Consider the following 23,374-nt stretch of genomic DNA (forward strand, 5'->3'; position numbering starts at 1 on the left):
TGGGTTTAAAGATTGCTCATTAGTAAAGTAAAAATTGCTAAAAGGGTTTACTTCACAAGTACTTAGATATGGTTTAGCCAAGTTTTGAATTTATAGATTGATATTTCTACCATAAAAAATCCAAATGACAATTTATTAAGCGTTGGTCCAATATATCATAGATTATAGTATAACAACTAAGAAAATCATCTATTGAGAATTAACCACTCAGGTTGGACATGGAAGTTTGTATTACCTGTTATGGTAACACCACAATGGTCTGTTAATCAATTTCCAAATTAATTCTGAGTTCTTTTCAGTGTCTCTGTGTAGATTAGGCTCAGTGCAACTGAGCTATACTAATCATGCTTACAAAACAGTGATGTCAGTGATAAGAAGAAATGTAATTATCAAGGAAACCAGATACTCGCAAGTATACTGGCCAACTTATTCCCCTCCTATAGTAAAATCTGCAGTTCCAAAATAGAATTCACTTAATGAGCATTGAATCAGAACAAGGGGAGTTAAATTGATGGGTAATTTTAATGATAAGTCACAAAATTAAGATCAACTCATAAGTCATTTTTCTATATCAGGATATTCAGTACATGCCTACCAAAGATCCAGCTCCTGGTCAGCTACTGAATGCTCACTGACAAATTCTTACTCATTGAGTGTTCCTTTTCCAGTTTACATATTTTCCTTCTACTCCTGTTACTCCTGTATATAATATTGATAGTTGATTAAAACTCCTACCTTAATATTGCAGATACAGTCGTTCTATAATGTATTCTCCAGCAACTAAAGTCTAGCAACCATGTCTGATTGATTACCAAGCCACACACCTATTTATACTGGCCAGCTATTTTAGCTGGAGCAGGCTAACTGCTGTAACAGATGTCTTTAGAATTTCAGTGGCTTAACGCAATAAAAGTTATTTCCCATTTACATCATGGTCCAAATGGTGTTGGCTTGGAGGTCTGGATGAGGTAAGGGGAGTGATTGTTGTTCTATGCAGCCATGCCGGAGCCTTGCTCCTTTCATCTTGTGGCTTTGCTTCCTCTAGTCCTCACAGTCCTTTCCATTCAGCCAGCAAGGGGGAAAGAGGAAAAGCAACCCCGTATAGGAGTATTTTATGGGCCAGATCTAGAAATGGCACACATCACTTGTGTCCTCATTACACTGGGCAAAACTCAGTTATGACTGCACTTAAGTTCAAGGTGGGCTAGAATATATAGCTTAGCTATACATCTGTGAGCATAAGAGCAGTGTTTCAGTGAACAATTAGACAATGTCTGCTACACCACCCATTTTCAGATTATTCTTTAGGATGGTTTAATATATAGATCATTGTGTTTCCAATTTCATTCCCCTTTCCAGCCAAGCTTTTTGAAAGGTATGTTCCTACAATACTTCCCTTTTATGAGTTTTTCTGTCTAATGTAAAGACAGTTTTTCTGTCTAAGCTTTTGGCCATGCTGAAATTTGCTGCTATATCAAATAGATCTTTATAATCCATATCTTAATCTTTCTACAGCATTTGGCATTCCCTTCTCTTAAAATATTTTCTTTCCTTGACTTTTGTATAAAGCACTCTTCTATTCCCTTTGATTCCTCTTCTTTTTTCTGTAAATCTTGATATCCCCAAGATTATATCCTTGGTCCTATTCTCTTTGTCATTCATTCCCCTCTTTGGCTTCTCTCACCATCTTTATGTGTATTAAAGTCCCAAACTGAATCTATCATCTTTTCCTTCAGATCATTTCCTCCTTTGTCTTAGTGTATGGCCCATGTTCTACTCCGTTTCTTAAGCTGAAACTTTGGAGTCATTCTTGACTTCTCCTTTTCCCTCATTTCCCACATTTAGCACGGTTGCTTCTGCCTTCTTAGTATTTCCCAATTTTGTTTACATTACTCTTCTAGTGCTACTGCCTAGTAGATTATGGCTTGAGTTTCTTAAAAGCCGACTAATTTATTTCTCTACTTCTGGTCTGGTGCCCCATTCCAATGTAGATAGGACCACTGCCCTCAGCATAAAATCTGACATCCTTATAAGAACAGGATCTTTGGGCCATCTATCATCCCCCATCTTCCCCAAAATGTCCTAATTGTGAGTGAAATGCAAAAAATATAGGATTCTAAGCAGGAAATGGACATAATCAGATTTGATATTAAAGTGATAACTCCAGGGGCACCTGGGTGGCGCAGTCGGTTAAGCGTCCGACTTCAGCCAGGTCACGATCTCGGGGTCCGTGAGTTCGAGCCCCGCGTCAGGCTCTGGGCTGATGGCTCAGAGCCTGGAGCCTGTTTCCGATTCTGTGTCTCCCTCTCTCTCTGCCCCTCCCCCGTTCATGCTCCGTCTCTCTCTGTCCCAAAAATAAATAAACGTTTAAAAAATAAATAAATAAATAAAAATAAAGTGATAACTCCAGCTACTTCTCTGTTTATTTCTTTTTTGCAGCAAATCTCCTTCAAAGAGTTGTCTAATACTCCTGTACTTCAATTTTTTTCGTTCCAGGCTTTCTTAAGCCTGCTTTGTTTGGTCTTTTTCCTCTACCACATCACCAAAATTGTCCTTGCTGAGGTCACATCACCAAAATTGTCCTTGCTTAACTTCTCTTGACTAGATTTGGTGGTAAATTCTCAGCCGTTACTTATGTGACCCATCAGTCACATTTGGCACGATTATGACTCTGTTCTCCTTAATACACAGTACTGTCTTCGCTTGACTTCCAAGATATTACACTCTTCTAGTTTAACTTCTTCCTCAATGTTAGCTCTTTCTCAGTCTCCTTTCCAGCTTTTTCTCTTCTTGGTCTCTTTTTTTTTTTTTTTCTTTTTCTTTTTTTTTTCAACGTTTATTTTTGGGGACAGAGAGAGACAGAGCATGAACGGGGGAGGGGCAGAGAGAGAGGGAGACACAGAATCGGAAACAGGCTCCAGGCTCTGAGCCATCAGCCTAGAGCCTGACGCGGGGCTCGAACCCACGGACCGTGAGATCGTGACCTGGCTGAAGTCGGACGCTTAACCGACTGCGCCACCCAGGCGCCCCTCTTCTTGGTCTCTTAATATTGGAGTATATCAGGGCCCATTCTGTGAATCTTTTTTTTTTTTTTTCTATCTTTTCTTACATGGCAATATCCTGGTTTTAAATACTTGGTATATACTTGTAACTCCCTAATTTATATCTCCAGCTCAGACTTCTTTTTTCTAACTCTAGACTTGTAAATCTGACTGTCTTTTGGACAACTCAACTTGGATGTCTGAGAAACATCTCAAACTCACATGCCCAACAATGAAATCCTGAACATCCTTCCAAGGTGTAGTCTACCCTCAGCCTTACTCAACTCAGTTAATGCTTGTTTTATCCCTCTAGTTACTTAGGACAAAATCTTTAGCTTTATTCTTACTCCTTTCTTCTTTCATAACCCAAATTGAATACATCAGGAAATCCGGATATTGTACTTCAGAATATATCCAAAATCTGATCACTTCTCAGTGTTTCTTTTGCTATTACTCCAGGTCAAGCCACTATTAATTTTGATCTGGATTACAGCAAGAGCCTTCAGAGCCCTTTGTCTCTGTGGTAGTTGGAATTTGTTCAGCAAATTCATCCCTCTCAATCACTATTAACTGGGCAATGTATACTTTCCACTCTATTGATTTGGGGCTTGACCCTGTGATTGTATTTGGCCTGTGTAATGCTAGCCAGTATGAAACAAGCAGAGGCTTAAATGTGCTTGTGAGTTTTCGCTTTCCTCTTGAACCTTGGTGACATGCTCTGAAGAGACCTTGCCCCAGGTAAATGCTATACCTTCAGCCTGGGCCCTAGAAAAACTTAAGAGGAACTAATTTGAACTGATTTGAACTAGCCTGGATTTAAACTGAGCCAAACTTTAGCCTGAAGCAACATCTCCTGGCTGAACCCACTCTACATCAGCTGAACCACAGCCAGCTGCAGTCTACAAGTATGAGAACAATTCCTTGTTGTAAGCCACAGAGATTTAGGGTGGTTTGTTATACAATGTTATTGTGACAGTAACTCACAAGTACTCCCCTACAGTCAGTTTTCAGCACAGCAGCTAGAGTAATTATTGTAAAATCAAAATCAGATCATACCACATGTTTACTTAACATGCTATAGTAGCTTCCCATATCTTTCAAAGTAAAAACCAAAGTCTTTACAATGGTATTCAGGGCCATACATGATTTGCCGTTTTTGCCCCTTGTTATCCCTCTGACCTCAGCTCCTACTCTTCTGTTCTCTAATTCTACTCCTACTATACTGGCATCCTTTATAGTCTTCAAACATGTCGGGTATGCTGTCCTTGCCACAGTGGTTACTTTTGCCTGGGGCTCTCTTCCCTTCCAGGTGTGGTGTGGCTCACTAACTCACTGACTTCCCTCAGGTCTTTGTGCATATGCCCCCTTCTCAATGACGCCTACTCTTATTACCCTGTTTATATCTTATATCACCCTTGTCTGTATCCCTGGCATTCTGAATTCCCTAAATGCCCTGCTCTACTTCTTTTTTCCATAGCATTTGTGACTTTCTAACATAATATATGGTTTACTTTTTTTTTTTTTTAATTTTTTTTTTTCAACGTTTATTTATTTTTGGGACAGAGAGAGACAGAGCATGAACGGGGGAGGGGCAGAGAGAGAGGGAGACACAGAATCGGAAACAGGCTCCAGGCTCTGAGCCATCAGCCCAGAGCCTGACGCGGGGCTCGAACTCACCGACCGCGAGATCGTGACCTGGCTGAAGTCGGACGCTTAACCGACTGCGCCACCCAGGCACCCCTATGGTTTACTTTTAAAATACATTTATTTTTACTGCTTGCTGCCTGTAGATTGAAAGCTCTTTAGGGGCAAGGATCTTTGTTTCTTTTGTTTATTTTTTTTTTGACGTTTTATTTATTTTTGAGACAGGGAGAGACAGAGCATGAACAGGGGAGAGTCAGACAGAGAGAGACACAGAATCTGAAACAGGCTCCAGGCTCTGAGCTGTCAGCACAGAGCCCGAAGCGGGGCTCGAACTCACGGACCGAGAGATCATGACCTGAGCCGAAGTCGGCCGCTTAACCAACTGAGCCACCCAGGCGCCCCTCTTTTGTTTATTAATATATCCCAATAGCCCAGCATAATGCCTGGCATGCAGTAACCACCCAAAAGGCATTAAGTAAATGAATGAATGGATGAACAAATTAACAAATAAGTATTAATTAATAGTTTTACTTCCTGAAATGTCTACATGTTGAGAATGCATGTATATAACACTCAGGTTCTAATTTTGTACAGAAATGGCTATTCATACAAAGTGGCAGTTGCACTGTCTCTTTTTCTTGGATGGTTGGGAGCCGATCGGTTTTACCTTGGATACCCTGCCTTGGGTGAGTATGTTTCATCAAAAAAAAAAAAAAAAAAAAAAAAATCCTTGTGAAACCTGTACGGTAGGTAAATGTACATATTCTTATAGATTAAATCTCTGCATACTATTAATAGTTACAAGTTCCAACTAACTGGAGTTGAATAGTTAATGTTCTTCTGTGAATATAGAGCTAGCTCTGCAATTCAGCTTGGGTAAGAAATATTGACCTCTCCTGTATTTTCATCTTTTTGAAAACACACAGAATAGTATAGGTACTTCCTGTCATTGCTAGTACTGGGCAACATGGTAGACATTTAATAAATCTTTTATGAATAAATGCATATCCCTTCTATCCCTCTAAAAATATTTGCCTTCTACCTGAACCTCTGTCAGTGTTCCCTTGAGAATAGAAACTACTTCTTTTCAGGAGACGTTGGGATTGCAACTCCAGCTACCGGCATGAGCTGGTGTAGAACCTGACTTTTAGTACCCTTAGCATCCCCCTTATATGTTCCTTATAGCCATAATCTTCGCATTTACCCTAGTTACTAATGCTTATGCAAACTGTATACATTTGATGATAGCTTTTGTTTGAACAATACTTTCATATACCTACCCTTATTTAAACCTTACAGCTCTCAGACTTTATCAACCTCTTTAAATCTTCTTTACCAGGTAGGGAAATTGTCACCAGAGAGGTTAAGGGATTTACTCACTCTAGAGGCCTTGCTTTATTCTGTGACACATTTGTTGTTATCGTCCTTGTTTTATGGATAGGGAAATTGTCATGAGATTAAGAGATTTACCCAAGGACGCTCAGCTAGTGACCTGAATTTGAACCTAAATTTTCTGGCCCAAGAGATCATACTTTATTTACTGTAGTACTCTGATTCTTTATTAGCCCTGTACTGAGAAAAATTTAAAGTTTCTGAATGCTCTACTTTCCAGCTAGCAAGGCTAATCTTATTCTTTCCATGTTGCTACCCACCAGAGATCAAAGAGGAATCTTTACTGTGGTGTTAGTGGGAAGTATGTTTCTGATAGCCTTACTTGGAACTGGACAAATTTGTCCAGTTAATAGACATGTATTCAACATTCACTACCTGTTAAGTAAGTGCGTGCTCTGGAAATAATGATGAAGATCACAGTTCTCATTGGCTAAGACCATATAAAATCATATAATCTTCATAGAAGGCCTCAGAGTTGTTAAAATAACAACGCTTTAGCCTAACTTTCTTTTTAGATGATGGATGGACAGATGGATGGACAAAAGGAAGGATGGATAGTTGGACAGAGAAACTAGATTCATAGTGAGAAAGTAAAATGATATGGTGATGGTAAGAATACACCTGAAGCCTTCTGCCTTTATCCTTGTATTTTCTTTGCTTTTTTTTTTTTAAGTTTATTTATTTTGAGAGAGAGAGAGGACGAGCTAGAGAGGGGCAGAGAGAGAAGGGGACAGAGGATCTGAAGCAGGCAGTATGCTGACAGCAGAGAGCCTCATGCAGGGCTCGAACTCATGAACTGGGAGGTCATGACCTGAGCCAAAGTTAGGTGCTTAGCTGACTGAGACACCCGGGTGCCCCCTCTTTGTATTTCCTTCTATGTTTTCTTTAAAAAAAAAAAAAAGTTTTAAATTTTTATTTATTTATTTTTGAGAGAGAGAGAGTACATGTGCAAGCATGAGCAGTGGAGAGGGAGAGAGAGAATCCCAAGCAGACTCCATGTTGTCAACACAGAGCCCAATGTGGGGCAACACAGGGCTCGATCTCACCAACTGTGAGATCATGACCTGAGCTGAAACCAAGAGTTGGACGCTTAACCAACTGAGCCACCCATGTGCCTGTCTTCTATGTTGTCTTTAAGAAGATGAAATTGTATAGGACTACCTGGGTGGTTCAGTCAATTAAGCATCTCTTGGTTTCGGCATGATCTCATGGTGAGTTCAAGCCCTGCATTGGACTCTGTGCTGACAGCACAGAGCATGCTTGGGATTCTCTCTTTCCCTCTCTCTCTGGTCCTCCCCCACTCGCTCTCTCTCTCAAAATAAATAAACTTTCAAAAAAAACTTTTTAAAAAAGAATTATATATATATATTTTGTAAAGATTTCTAACTTTCAGAAAGTTTTTAAAAAGTTAGGAGGGCAGGGGCACCTGGGTGGCACAGTCGGTTAAGCATCCGACTTCAGCCAGGTCACGATCTCGCGGTCCGGGAGTTCGAGCCCCGCATCACGCTCTGGGCTGATGGCTCAGAGCCTGGAGCCTGTTTCCGATTCTGTGTCTCCCTCTCTCTCTGCCCCTCCCCCGTTCATGCTCTGTCTCTCTCTGTCCCAAAAATAAATAAACGTTGAAAAAAAAAAATTAAAAAAAAAAAAGTTAGGAGGGAAGGAGAAACGCTGTTCTTTACAACAGTTTATTCTGTGATGATTTCAAAGTCTATTTTAAATTTTAAATATTTGGCCTAACGAGTGACTTTTTGGTTTTTTGTGATGTGTGGTGGATGAGCTGTCATGTCATATGTGTAAGTTAATGTTTTTTTTCTTACTGCAGCACATAATAATATGTTGGTATGTATATTGTGAATTTTTCTTCCTGCAAAGTAAAATTCTAGGTAAAGCTCCGTATAAAGCTCTGTATAGTGAATATTAGTTTCCTGCCAGGAGCTGCCTTTCTCTGGCCACTTCTCTTCCAATCTATTATTAGGTCAGTCAAAGAGAACCTTTCCATTGGAGGCTGAGATTCCATAAACTTGCAGGTGTAATTTTTTTTTTAATTTATTTGTTTTTGAGAGAGAGAGAGAAAGTGAGAGAGAGTGAGCAGAGGAGGGGCAGAGAGAGAGGGAGAGAGAATTCTATCACAACAATTTTTGTGTGTTCATTAGTTCAACAAATATTTTGACTGTTGGCTTAAGATAGAACTTTCTCAAGATTGTTGTCTGTCACTTCTTATTCGTCTGCTTTTCAGCTTCTGAGTTTTTGTTGTTATTGTCTTATCTTTTATTTTCTTTATTCTATTGGGTTTTTGGACTTTAAAAATTCCTTGCCATCTTTTAGTGGGATCTTGGAGAGGAGCTAAGTGGGCATGTCAAATTCATGATCTTTAACTGAAAATCCTCTTATCTCTGTAAGCATTCAAACATTTTTATTGTATCTTACTTGCATTTAAGCTGTCTTAATGTTAAGGATTTTGATATGTTTTATCAACTAATCTAATCTAATATGTAAAGTAATAATGTTTTTGAATTTTAAAATATTAAATTTTTTAAATTTTAATTTTTACTAAGAATCCAGGGCTAAAGATTTTTGGTATTTTTGAATAAAATGATTACCATTAAAAAAATTCTTAACTGTATAGTATGTTGACTGACATGAAAATACTTATAGATAAAGTCTAAAATTATATTTTTCTTATAATCTTATTTAATCTTCATGGTTATAAAAAGCATTGGTAGCTTTTTAAAATACTTCCTCAATACCATTTATGATCATTGAAATTTTATTTTATTTTATTTTATTTTATTTTATTTTATTTTATTTTATTTTTTTAATTTAATGTTTATTTATTTTTGAGAGACCGAGAGAGACAGAGTGTGAGTGGGGGAGGGGCAGAGAGCGAGAGAGAAAGACACAGAATCTGAAAAGGCTCCAGGCTCTGAGTTGTCAGCACAGAGCCCGACGCGGGGCTCGAACTCACAAGCTATGAGATTATGACCTGAGCTGAAGTTGGATGCTCAACCGACTGAGCCACCCAGGTGCCCCAATCATTGGAATTTTATAAGACAGAATAAATAATGTAAATCATGCAATATGAAATCTGCTTTTACTAAGTAATTTAGTGTTAAATGTGATACTTCATTATATAAATTTTACTTCAGGAATAGACAAGGGAAATTTGTTGTGGGGTGAGCTTGAGTAAAATTTCATAAGATCTAAAAATTCATTTAAGGAAAATTTTCAGATATTTCAAATTCCTTTTTAGCTCATGACTAACTTTATGTATAGCTTTATTATCTTTAATTGATTTATTCCTCAGTATACCAGTGCTACATTAGCTGGAAACTTTTTTTTTATAATGAAACCTTAGTTTTTATTTTTATTTATTTATTTATTTTATTTATTTTTATTTTAGAAAGAGAGAGAGCAGGAGCAGAGAGAGGCAGAGGAAGAGAGAGAGAGAAAATCTTAAGCAGGCTCCACACTCAACTCAGAGCTCAATGCTGGGCCAGGCTTGATCCCACAATCCTGGGATCATAACCTGAGCCAAAATCAAAAGTCAGATGCTCAACCGACTGAGCCACGCAGGCACCCTGAAATCTTATTTTTCTAATAGCGTTCTGTCTTTGTATTCTTAATTGTTTTTAATGTTTATTTATTTTGAGAGAGAGAGGGTGTGAGCAGGGGAGGGACAGAGAGAGGGAGACAGAATTCAAAGCAGGCTCCAGGCTCCAGGCTATCAGCACAGAGCCTGATGCAGGGCTCGAACGCACGGACCGCGAAAACATGACCTGTGCCAAAGTCAGATGCCTAACCGACTGAGCCACCCAGGTGCCCCATCTGTCTTTGTATTCTTAACTGTAACATCTGTCATTTTTTTATAGGGAATAACTAGCATATTTTGTTTTGCCCATCTGTAGCATTAAACTGTTATGGATTCTCAAAGATAATAGCTCTTTTGAAGCAGTTAACAGGAGAGATACTCTTTTCACAGTGGTATTCCTTTTAAAATGTAAATGTTTTCTTATTATGAGAATAACAAAGTGTCTTTAAGCCCAAATCTTAAAAATCTTTGCTTAATTATTCCTTTTTTTTTTTTTTTAATTTGAAGTTACCAGTCTGGACTAGTATATAATATCCACAGATCATAGGACAAATAAAGGGATTTGTAGGTTAGATTGTTCTAAGATTTGAAAACTCTCTTTTATAGGTACAGACACAAAAAGAATAATGATAGCTAATTACCAAATCATTATAGAACACCTGTGGTTTGGCAAATAGCAACTTCAATACGAAATAATCTGCATTCTGTAAAACAGTTATGCAGAGAGCAGTGTTTGCAAGACTCAAACCGTAGTAAAAGAAAAAATACCAAAAATGTTCTTAAATACTCAAAATTAATTTCTGTTCTTTTTATTTTATACCCAAATCCTTTTATTGCATTCATGTTTTTAAAATATAATATTTGGGTTACTAAAGTATAAATAAAATACACTCAACATGAGTTTTATGAATATAATCTGTCAGCATAATCTTTTTGAAAGAATATAATGGTAATGGTTCAGGATAAAAATGGATCCTTTTTGATTAGAAACACTTTTATTTGGAATTTTAAAATAGTTTTTAAAATCTAAAATTGATACTCCTTTTCACAATAAGAAATTAGTAAATAAGGTCTGCACAAAGAGACCTAACACTTTTTTTATTTGGGGGAGAAAAGGCAATCAAGTTTTGGTAGTTCACAGATACCTCACTTTTTAAAAAACTGGTATTATGCTCAAAATAATGAAATCTACAAGAGTAACGGTTTGTATTGATTTTGATAACTGCTGTGTAGAATATATGCTACTTTGTGTTCTGATCAGCGTTTGGTTGCAACTAAGATAATTTACTATTGATATAGTTTGTTCCTTCAGTAATCACATTGACTAGGCATGGGAATGACACAGCACTGATTTCCAGTTGCTCACGAAAGGATAGGAGAAGACAGATAAACAAGAATATATAATAAGTCATACCATGGGCTATGTGCTATGCTGAAAGTTCAGGGCAGGGCTGGGAGCATCTAGGAATAGTATTAAATTCATCCTGGCGGCATTAGAGAAGACTTTCTAGAGGTTTCAACCAACTCTTAGAGCTAGATGATTGGGAATAGAAGGTGTGCAGAGGAGGACTCAAGGCAGAGAGTAGTGCAGCACATATAAATGCAGAGATGAATGAGAAAACTATGAGTGCACAGCACATTGGAAGAGAACTTTGGGTAGTTTGGTAGTAACATAGGCAGAAGGAATTTACAAGATATGAGACTAGGTTAGATGATCCTATTATAAAGAACGTAGGGGCACCTGGGTAGCTCAGTTGGTTGTGTCCGACTTCGGCTCAGGTCATAATCTCACTGTCCGTGAGTTTGAACCCCACGTCGGGCTCTGTGCTGACAGCTCAGAGCCTGGAGCCTGTTTCAGATTCTGTGTCTCCCTCTGTCTCTGCCCCTCCCCCACTCATGCGCGCGTGCTCTCTTTCTCTGTCGAAAATAAATAAACGTTTTAAAAAATGTAGATTTATGCTGTATACATTTCTCAATTGATAATAATCGTAGTGGTAACAGAAGTAATGACTGGGCTAACATTTCAGATGTTTGCCATGTGTCATGTATTAATCTGAGTCTTTACTTTTTCTCATTATCTCTTTTAACCTTCAGTGTCCTTTCTATCTTATTTTCATAAAATATTTTTATATTTGGAAAACTAAAGTTTAAAGTAGCAGTATTAGCAATTTCCTTTAGTAAACTTAACCCTTGTGTTAAATTTACAGAAATAGATGAACCATAGTTAATATTATAGGTTTGGATTTGAAGTGAAACAAGATGTAAATCACTGTAATGATTTTAAACTTTCTTTTTATTTTTAATTTTTTTAATGTTTTTTTCTGAAAGAGAGAGAGAGAGAGAGACAGAGCACGAGTGGGGGAGGGGCAGAGAGAGGGAGACACAGAATCTGAAGCAGGCTCCAGGTTCTGAGCTGTCAGCACAGAGCCCGACACAGGGCTCAAACCCACAAACCGCGAGATAATGACCTGAGCTAAAGTTGGATGCTTAACTGACTGAGCCACCCAGGTGCCCTTGTGATGATTTTAAACTTTCAAAAAAAATTTTTTTAATAGTTAACTTAGTTCCTTAATTTTTAAAGCAGCTTTATTGAGGTATACATGACATACATTAAAATGCACATACCTTGGTTGGCTCAGTCAGTTAAGCGTCTGGTTAAGCATCCAACTCTTGGTTTCGCTCAGGTCGCGATTTCACAGTAGGTAAGAATGAGCCCCATGTTAGGCTCTGCACTGACAGCATGGAGCCTGCTTGGAATTCTCTCTCTCTCTCTCTCTCTCTCTCTCTCTCTCTCTCTCTTTGTCTCTCTGTCTCTCTTGCTCTCTGCCCCTCTTCCCACTCTCTCTCTCTCAAATAAATAAACATTAAAAATGCACATATCTTAAATGTACAGTTTGATAAGTTAGACATATGTGTACACCTTTGAAACAATCCCCCATAATCAAGATAATGACCATATATGTCACTACCCAGAGCGTCCTCATGCCCATTTGTAATCTCTGGCCCCTCTTGTCCTGCTCTTTACAAAGCAAACATTCATCTGCTTTCTGTTGCTGTAGGTTAGTTTGCAGATATTTTAAATACTTAAGTATCATATTGGATCTGTTCTATAGTTTCTTTATTTTTTTTTGCATATATCCTTTTATTTTTTTAATTAAAAAATTTTTTTTTAATTTACATCCAAATTAGTTAGCATAGAGTGCAACAATGATTTCAGGAGTAGATTCCTTAGTGCCCTTCACCCATTTAGCCCATCCCCCCCTCAAACACCCCCTCCAGTAACCCTCTGTTTGTTCTCCATATTTATGAGTCTCTTCTGTTTTGTTCCCCTCCCTGTTTTTATATTATTTTCGTTCCCCTTCCCTTATGTTCATCTGTTTTGTCTCTTAAAGTCCTCATATGTGTGAAGTCATATGATTTTTGTCTTTCTCTGACTAATTTCACTTAGCATAATACCCTCCATTTCCATCCACGTAGTTGCAAATGGTAAGATTTCATTCTTTTTGATTGCTGTGTAATACTCCATTGTATATATATACCACATCTTCTTTATCCATTCATCCATCGATGGACATTTGGGCTCTTTGCATACTTTGGCTTGCACACACAATGTCGTGTGGCTTACACACACACATTTCCATATATAATGTTGATAGTGCTGCTATAAACATTGGGGTGCATGTGTCTCTTCAAAACAGCACACCTGTATCCCTTGGATAAATGCCTAGTAGTGCAATTGCTGGGTCGTAGGGTAGTTCTATTTTTAGTTTTTTGGGAACCTCCATACTGTTTTCCAGAGTGGCTGCACCAGCTTGCATTGCCATGTTCTATAGTTTCTTTAAATGTGTTACTTTAGAAGTAGGTGACACTCACCAAACTTTCAAACACACGTATCATTCCCTTATCTAATACTTTATCTGAACAGGAACCTCTCATGTTCATTCTTCTGAAGAACCCTTAAGTAGGGATTCAGCAGCAGAATATCAAGATTTTCATGAACTCATTATCGTTCTCTCTTTTGAGTGTTGTCCCATCACTTTGCCAATAAATATATTTTACATCATTGTTTTAAACAGCTGCATAATACTCTCTCCTATTACTAGGTGTACCTTGATTTTCTGAGGCAGTTCCTCCCTGTTAAACATTTAGATTGTTTCTAGTTTTTTGATAGTCATAAAAGAAATATTTATCAGACTTTTACTGTCTGTCAGGTACTGTTCAAGGAATCGATAAGGACTCTGCCTTTAGGAATTTACATGGCAGTGGAAGAAAGAGAATGAATGAAAACCAACAAATGAGGCCGTTACAGATTTTTAATTGGCACCAAGAAGGCAATAAATAAGGGAGATGTGGCAGGAAGCAGCATGCAGCTTTAGACAGGCAGGTTAGGAAGACTGCTCTGAAGAAGTCGCCTGAGAAATGACAAGAGCTACAGAATATTGTTGGAAGAAGTCATGACAAGAGTAAAGGATCTGACATGGTTATGTTTTCTTCATAGAGTAGCAATTAATTAAAGAGAAACTTTTCTCGGACCGTTCTTGACATTAATCTTTTTATAAGAAAATTAAAAGAAAGGAACCTCTATGGTACTTCCAAATTTACACTAAAATGCTACATGAAGAGGGACGCATTTCAGAAATATAATGAATAAGTGAATGGATAAAATATAGCAAGTCAGTAGATCAAGTTCCCTGGGCAACTATAATAAAACATAACTAATGAACAAAATAATTTAAGGAGTTGTTATATAAGATAATGGCTAAAAAGAGGTCTTTAGGAAACAGGAAAGCTGAGACCATTTATCCATTCATGTAACAAATATTGAACATCCTCCCTGTGATATGATGTAATGCTGTAGGTACTAAGGACACAAGAGTAAATAAAACAGATAAAAGACCATCCTTTGATGGGACTTCCATGAGACAAAGACGGAACATAACAACTGTTTTGAAGAAAACTAAAAGCATAATTTTATATAATCTGTATATTTTAGTAGTTTTAAAATTATTTCCAACATGTGTTATCTTAGTACTTAAACATTATTCTGCTGTATGTCCAGTTGTCTAATACTAAAAAGAGAGAAATAATCATGTAATGTACCTACATATTTCAGTCTTATTTGTGTATTTCCAAATTGTGTGCAGGAGGTGATCTCATCCACTCTTGTGATTTTAGCTGGCATCTATTTGTAGTTGATACTTAGAACTACCCTTTCACGAAAAGTCTTGTTTCCTACCATTTTTATATCTCAAATGCAATGTCTGGAAAGCAATTTAAGTTTAAATATAGAAGAGAGATTACTCATCCCACCCCCACCCCCAATCTGCCTCCTCTATTTCATCATCATGTTTTGTGTAATATCGTTGTATATGTCCTAGATTCTATGCTCTGTTATTATCTGTTTTAGTACCTTAGTTCTAAGGTTGGGACTGAAGGCAGAAGTGTATATAGTACACAGAGTTATTGATTTTGAGTATAGAATTAATAATCATGAGATGCTTAGAAAAAAAGTATAGGATAATTATGAGATAATTAAGTATAGGATAAAGATAATTGGGTTGCTAATAAAATTTTGCAATTTAACTATAAGATTAATGTTTTTTCCTGGTTATTTTTTCTGTGCCTTGATAATCTTTATTTATTTGAACTTTCTATTGTAAGTGTGTATTAAAACTTGGATCACATATGTATTAAGTCTAAATAAATAAATAAGGGTTTTAGGACTAAAAGATGTTCTATAATTCTGGTGTACTGAGATTTAAAGATTTATTTCTTTAGACCTTTTCTCTTAAGAAATTTTGTGAGATTACACTGAGGTGTTTTTTTTTTTTTTTTTGAGCTTATTTATTTATTTTGAGAGGAAGGAAGAGAGAAAAAGTACCAGTGAGGTAGGGGCAGAGAGAGAGGGAGAGAAAGAGAATCCCAATTAGGTCCTGCACTGTCAGTGCAGAGCCTGATGCAGGGCTCGAACTCACAAACCATGAGACCATGACCTGAGCCAAAGTCGCTTAACCAACTGAGCCACCCAGGCAGGCATCCATACACTGAGTTCTTATTTCACTTTATAATATTTATTTAGGTGAACTAATCATTTTTTGTGTCTTTTTTATATAGAGAGTCCTTTAAACCTTTCTCATATTTTCAGGTGAAGATTTGATTTTTTAAAGTGTTAATTTTATATTCTTGATATAAAGAGTTTGTGGTACAGTATACCTAATGGTTTGTTGGACAACAAAAATTAATAGTTATAAGACTTTCCGAGTTTTAAATGAATTTATCTTCTTTTCTAGGTTTGTTAAAGTTTTGCACTGTCGGATTTTGTGGAATTGGGAGCCTAATTGATTTCATTCTTATTTCAATGCAGGTAAGTTAGTTTCAATCTAGAAGATGAACTACTTTTTTCTTTTTTTTTTTTTTTATATCTTATGTGTGATGTTTTGAGCACAATCCACTTTATTTATTTATATTTTTTACATTTATTTTTATTTTTGAGACAGAGAGAGACAGAGCATGAACGGGGGAGGGTCAGAGAGAGAGGGAGACACAGAATCTGAAACAGGCTCCAGGCTCTGAGCTGTCAGCACAGAGCCCGATATGGGGCTCGAACTCACAAGCTGTGAGATTATGACCTGAGCTGAAGTTGGACGCTCAACTGACTGAGCCACCCAGGCGCCCCGAAGATGAACTACTTTTACATTCAAACTGTGATCTGTGATCTTTTCCTGGTATATTTTAGATATATTAGAAAGCACACTTTATCTCTTAACTCAGGCAAAAACACCCTGTGGGGCAAAGTATCCCATGATGAGAACTGAAACTTCCCCCTCGAGCGATAAGAACTGCCCTGAACCAGCAAGACCCCACAGGATTGATCCCCAGACAGTGATCAACCTGACCTTTGCTGCCCCACCTTCATGTAACCACCCACCTTTGACCCACATTTTTGTGATAGAAATCTACAAATATGTCCAGCATTTTGAGAACCTAGTCCATCGTCTTACCAATGTTAGCCCCACTGAAATAAATTCCTTTCTTGTTTCAAAAAAAACAAAAAACAAAAACTAAGAATAAATATATTAGAAAGCAGTTAGGAATACTTTTTCAGTTTTTCTTTAGATGCTAGATCTCAGGGATCATAGCTATGTTTCCAAGTAGCATTTCCCAACCTGTGTTCTACCAGTTCGTAGTTCTAAAAGACGTAAGAACTTCATAAAGAAAGGATTCAGTGCTCAAATATGATTTGTAAATGTGAATTCAACTGAGATTTCTTTACCGGATAACTTCTAAGAGTCTTTATAATTTGTATTATGAATCTCTAATAGGGATTAAGATTATTTCTTGAATTTATTATTTATTTTCCTGGATGGTCACAGCCACATTGTCAATTATTATAATAGAATATTGATGGGGATCTGATATTTGCATATGAACATATATAGGCAGAAACAATGTTTGTGGTTTGTTTGTTTTTTTTAATGGACAGGCACTATATATTAGTATTCTCTTGGTTGTAAATTACAGAAATTGAAATCCAGCTAGCTTAAGCCAGAAAGAAAAAAGCAATGTCCAGGAGGTCTGTAGAAAATCTAGGAATGAAGAAAAAAAAAAAAAAAGAAAGAAAGAAAAGAAAGAAAAGAAAGAAAGAAAGAAAGAAAGAAAGAAAGAAAGAAAGAAAGAAAGAAAGAAAGAAAGAAAATCGAAAATCTAGGAATGGGTTGGTCTTGGGCAAGACTAAATCCATAGGATCAAATGATGTATTTGGGGACTCCCCTGACACTCATCTCTGCTTCTCTGTGTTAACCTCATTTTCTCCTGCTGCACTGGTGTGGAGGCAGGCAAGTTTGTGAAATACTATCCTGTAGCATTTAAAAGGGCTACCAGATGTTTTACATTAAATTACCCTGAACTGGTGGTGGTTAACTCATGAGGATTCTTAAATTAGAGAAGGAGATAAATTTATCACAACAAATGTCACAAAACAGCATTTCAGTACGCATTTATGGAGCACCTAATGTCTTCAGCAAGTGTGTCATTATGTATGTAGAGCATCATCAGTTTTGGTCTTCTTTCTCATACAATATTTCCACTCCTCAATTCTGTCTGCTTCATGTTAATCCTTATGTTTTAAAAGAAAGTCAAAATCCAGGAGATTTTGGTAGCATACTGTGAGGAGGGTACCATACTGTGAGGAGGAGGCAGCATATGGACCAATAAGATACCAGAATTAAACAAGGAAAATATTTGGTTTCAAAGTTGGAATTTTCCTGTCTTTATTCATAAACATATGCCTAACCAAATATCCTGCCTTCTCTGACTGTGGGACAGGCAAGCAGGCATGAAGAGGCTAAGGTACTTGTGCACATATGCTTGGAAATGGATTTCTCACTTCAAGTGAGGATCCAAGGAACTTAATGTATTATTGGGATTCTTTAAGATATCCATAATTCAATGTCTTGAAACCCATTAGGTAATATTTTCACACTAGGTTCTTTCTTTGGTGACGTCATAGCTTTATTTATATCAGATTATGGAGTTTTTTGATTCAGCTACTGCTTTCTGGTACATGAATGCCTGAACTTTTGAGAACAAATAGTTTGTTTCTTAAAGATCTTGAATTAAAACTATCACATTAAGAAATATTGAGGCAGAATTAGAGTGTTTGAATTTCTGCAGTAAATTTCTCTAAGTAAGGGATGTTAATAGGTATTGCCACTTTAGTTTTAGACCGCTTTCAGATTGGAGAAAATATAAGTTTTCAAATGTAGCCAAAATAGGAGATATAGCCTTATTCTACATGACATTTAATATACTTAACATGTGATGTTGACTGCTTTAGTTTTTAAGGATTATTTTTTCAGCAAATCAAATGTTTTTAGTATAAATATTATAAACTATTGTTAATGTTTTTGTCCCAAATATATTTTTTCCAATTTCTCATAGACCTTTTACATTTGTCCATCATCTTTTTGTTTATTCTCTTTTCTCATTCTCTCCATTCTGGGGTTTTTCTTTTTTTTTCTTTTTGCCATTAAATATTGTTCCCCAGTGAATAGCAATGTTTTTCTATTGGGCTGTGATCCCAGAAACATATTGTGCATGAACTCAAGACCTATAAAAACATACTTGCTTCACAGTGTTTATAACAAAAATCTAGGAAAATCCTCTTTAAAAATATAGGTCTAGTTATTTCAACTTTGAACCAAAATAATATAAAGTATAATGTATATATTGCTAAAGTAAGCTTTACATGTCACTGTATTTACTGAAAATATTTTAATGAGTTTATGTAATAAACTTTTGAAGTTTCTTCTTTTTCTGTTCTTAAAAAGTATGGAAATGGCAGTGTGAATTAATAGTATGAAACAATACATAGAATTAATTCAGCTTTTTTGTGCATTCAACAAAAATCTAAATCAGTGATATGTGTGTAGCATACAGTCTTTCAGTTATAAGTAGCTGTTGTATATAATTACAATATATATATATAGTTATTTATAAGGCAGTTCTGAGGATTTTAAAATAAACATTCTTTTGTGCTTATACATTTTTATATGTATGTCATGATGGATAGATTAGGCATTTAATTTTTTTATCAGAATAAGTATGAGAATATTTTGATTTCATTTAAACTTCCTTCCTTACTTACACAATTTGGACATTTTTAACAATACCAAAACCACTGATGTGGACTGTGCCAAACAAAAAGAAAAGAATGTTTCCTCTCTTAAGTGGAGACAAGATGGCCACAAATCAGAAAGATGGGGATGGGTAGAGGGAAAATGGAAATATGAGTTGGAATGTAGAAAGTTGTTGCAAGAAAGTACATCAGTGGTGCTTTGTGACAATTTAAAAAATTCTATGCATCATGGAAGAAATTACTTTCACTTTTATTCCTATTAGCATTACAGAGTATATCTCCTTAAGGGACTAATAAACTATGTAAATAGTAGAAATTCACAAAAGCAGCATAATTTCAAGACATTAATTAATTTTAAAAATGTTGGGGCGCCTGGGTGGCGCAGTCGGTTAAGCCTCCGACTTCAGCCAGGTCACGATCTCGCGGTCTGTGAGTTCGAGCCCCGCGTCAGGCTCTGGGCTGATGGCTCGGAGCCTGGAGCCTGTTTCCGATTCTGTGTCTCCCTCTCTCTCTGCCCCTCCCCCGTTCATGCTCTGTCTCTCTCTGTCCCAAAAATAAATAAAAAACGTTGAAAAAAAAATTTAAAAAAAATAAAAATGTATAAAATATCTTGTTAGTTTGGCATTTAATATAGATAATTTTTTTTTAGCACTGCATTATATATTGTTTCTGTGTTATTTTTTTTTTGACTTTCAAACACCAGGTTTGACTTTTCACTCATAAATTTCTTTAGAAAAAAAGAAAAGTTTTTGGGGCAACTGGCTGGCTTAGTCTGTTAAGTGTCCGACTTCAGCCCAGGTCATGATCTTGCAGTTCATGAGTTCAAGCCCTGCGTCTGGCTCTGCACTGACAGTGTGGAACCTGCTTCAGATTCTTTCTCTCTCTCTCTCTCTCTCTGCCCTTCCCCCTACCACCCCCAAAATAAACAAACATTTAAAAAAGAAAAAAAGTTTTTAAAATTCCCTATAGCACTGGTAGTTTGCTAAACCAAGAGTATCCCATCAGAAGTTTTGGCTGATTTGAACTGAATGCAGTACACCCTGTGAAAAGTGTGGCTATGTACGAATTATGGGGAAAGTGAGAAGCTAAAAAAGATAGTTTTTTTTTTTTTTTAATTTTTTTTTTTCAACGTTTATTTATTTTTGGGACAGAGAGAGACAGAGCATGAACGGGGGAGGGGCAGAGAGAGAGGGAGACACAGAATCGGAAACAGGCTCCAGGCTCTGAGCCATCAGCCCAGAGCCCGACGCGGGGCTCGAACTCCCGGACCGCGAGATCGTGACCTGGCTGAAGTCGGACGCTTAACCGACTGCGCCACCCAGGCGCCCCTAAAAAAAGATAGTTTTTAAAAGTGCTTTTTTTTTTTCTTTAGGCCCTTAAAGCTCTAAATTTCCTGGTGTCACTTGAGAGGTAATAAAATAAAATTGGATACGATAAACTATAAATAGTAGGTTTTATGCCATCCGTGAAAACGGGTTTAGTGAGTACCAGTTAGGTATAATAAGTTGAGGTCCTGCGCTAGAGAAACTTATACTCTATCCCCAAAGTGGTCTGATAATAAGATCCCACTTATCAGAAATAAAATGTTTCCTTGAGAACTGCAGGCTTAAAATAAAAATGAGTTATCTTGATTTTATCTTGCTTAAATTCTTTGAATTTTACTAAAAATTTTAAAAACCTATGCTTTTCAGTGTAGAACATAAGCAAGGCTTAAGTTGTAGGTTCACTTCTGTGTAAGCCAGTTTGTTTTGTCCAATGCCTAGCCTACATCCTTGCCCTGGGACACACATACTATTGATCAAAAAAAAGGACTAATCATGTAATCACCCTAAATCTGTTACCAGTGCTGGAAAAGTGGATCAAAGTCCTTGATAGTTCACTAGATGTTGGACAGCAATATATAAAAAGCAGTAGACGTTTTATAGATCTCAGTTCTTTCAAATAGCTCTCTGTATTGTTTATTTAACCCTGGTGTGATTTATTGGGGAAATAAACTAGAAAACTGAGGAGACTAATAATTTGTGTAGCCTCTGCTCTGTCATGTGACCTTAACTAGGTAGATTTCACTTAGTTCATTTATCAGGTGGGCAGATTTTTATTTAGTGAATTAAAGGAATGTTCAAAAAGTAAAGAGTATCTTAAACTGGTTTTGAGAATCATCCCAAAGCTGTGTTTTCCTCAGGAGATATATAATATATGAATCTTACTCATTTCTTGAGGAATAATATTGATATTGGTTATTAAGGATTTATACTAACAAGTCTTTAAATCAGATGAAGTCAAGGGGTCTGAATGTATAATTTCTGGCACTATGTAGGAATTTTGGTGCTTAATTTATTATTTAAATGTTTATTTTGGGGGCACCTGGGTGGCTCAGTTGGTTAGGCAACCGACTTCAGCTCAGATCATGATCTTATAGTTTGTGAGTTTGAGCCCTACGTCGGGCTCTGTGCTAACAGCTCAGAGCCTGGAGCCTGCTTCAGATTCTGTGTCTCCCCCTCTCTCTACTCCTCCCCTGCTCACACTCTGTGTCTCTCTGTCTCTCAATAATAAATAAATGTTAAAAAAAAATCTAAATGTTTATTTTTTATTTTTGAGAGAGAGCATGCATGAGCAGAAATGGGGCAGAGAGAGGGGAACCAAGGATCCCAAGTGGGCTCTGTGCTGACAGCAGAGAGCCCAGCCCAATGTAGGGTTGGAACCCACGAACCTTGAGAACATGACCTCAGCCGAAGTCAGAAGCATAACTGACTGAGCCACCCAGGTGCCCTGGTGCTTAAATGTGACTAATCAGATAGTTTTAATAGCCTCATATTAAAATTAACCACACGCAGAAGTCAGCTATGGACACAGAAATGTAATTTGACTTTTAAAAGAATATACATGTATTTTTTTTGGGAGAACTAGGGTGGATACATATTGCATCATGATCCTGCAATTGCAGACAGTGGGGTCATTTTACTTTTTCACCAGGTTAGTACGTCTTTAGGAGATGATTTGATCTTGCCAGTATTGAACTTGCATTCTTAATATGGAGAAACTCCTAAGTGCATTATATAGAAAAATGGTGCATTGATAGAGTTGTATAAAGTGTTCTTAGTTTTTTCCTTTCCCTTTTTAGTTTCTGCATAACATTTAAATTTGTAAAATAATTTGAGTTACCTAAGCCAGTATGACTTTGTTGACAATGCAAAGCCATTATATGCAAGGGCATAGATTGCTATTGCTGAAGTTCAGATATTGGAGTACTTACAGGTAACCACATTTTTTTCTTGAATTTTTGTTTTTATTTGAATGTTACTTAAATATACTCAAACAAAATACATTTTCCACTAGCAAAATCAAAAGTTTACAAACAAAACTATAACATTAATAAAGTTCAAATGAAGTAAGCTCTTTTTTGATCTGGTAAAAAAAAAATCCATATATAATATAAAATTTGCCATTTTAACCTTTTTTAACTTACACAGTTTGGTGGCATTAACTACATTCAGAATGTTGTACAACTGTCACCACAATCTATTTCCAAAATTTTTCACCACCTGAAATGGAAACTCTGTACCCATTAAGCAATAACTCCCCATTTCCCACTCTCCCAACCCCTGGTAACCTCCAATCTACTTTCTGCCTGTATGAATTTGCCTATTCTAGATATTGCATATAAGTAGAATCATATTTTTGTCCTTTTATGTCTGACTTAGTTTACTTTAAATAATGTTCTCAAGGTTCATTGATAATATGGCATGTATTAGAACTTCATTCCCTGTTATAGCTAAAGAACATTCTATTGTATGTATATACTACATTTTGTTTATCCATTCATCTGTTGATGGATACTTGGGTTGTTTCCACGTTTGGGCTATTGTGAATAATTTTTGCTATGAATATTTGTTTGCAAGTATCTATTTAAGCCCCTGTGCAGTTCTTTTGGATGTATACCTAGGAGAAGAGGAACTTTTACGTTAAAGCTAATTGAGGAGATGGGGCGCCTGGGTGGCTCAGTCGGTTCAGCACCAGACTTCGGCTCAGGTCATGATCTCACGGTTTGTGGGTTCGAGCCCCACATCAGGC

General features: G+C 36.8%; 1 protein-coding gene across 1 annotated transcript in view; it reads left to right on the forward strand.

Annotated features, from left to right (window-relative positions):
* The window catches only part of TM2D1 (TM2 domain containing 1), a 53,020-nt gene that overhangs the window by 17,876 nt on the left and 11,770 nt on the right, over window positions 1–23,374 (forward strand). The window contains exons 4-5 of the mRNA XM_047083637.1: window positions 5,280–5,371; window positions 15,957–16,030. Coding sequence (XP_046939593.1) covers window positions 5,280–5,371; window positions 15,957–16,030 — 166 coding nt within the window. The remainder of the gene's footprint in view (window positions 1–5,279; window positions 5,372–15,956; window positions 16,031–23,374) is intronic.

The sequence above is a fragment of the Lynx rufus genome, unplaced genomic scaffold, assembly GCF_022079265.1.
Source record: "Lynx rufus isolate CCGP_SWC_20201006 ecotype Redwood Valley unplaced genomic scaffold, mLynRuf1.p SCAF_2, whole genome shotgun sequence".
Lineage (NCBI taxonomy): Eukaryota > Metazoa > Chordata > Mammalia > Carnivora > Felidae > Lynx > Lynx rufus.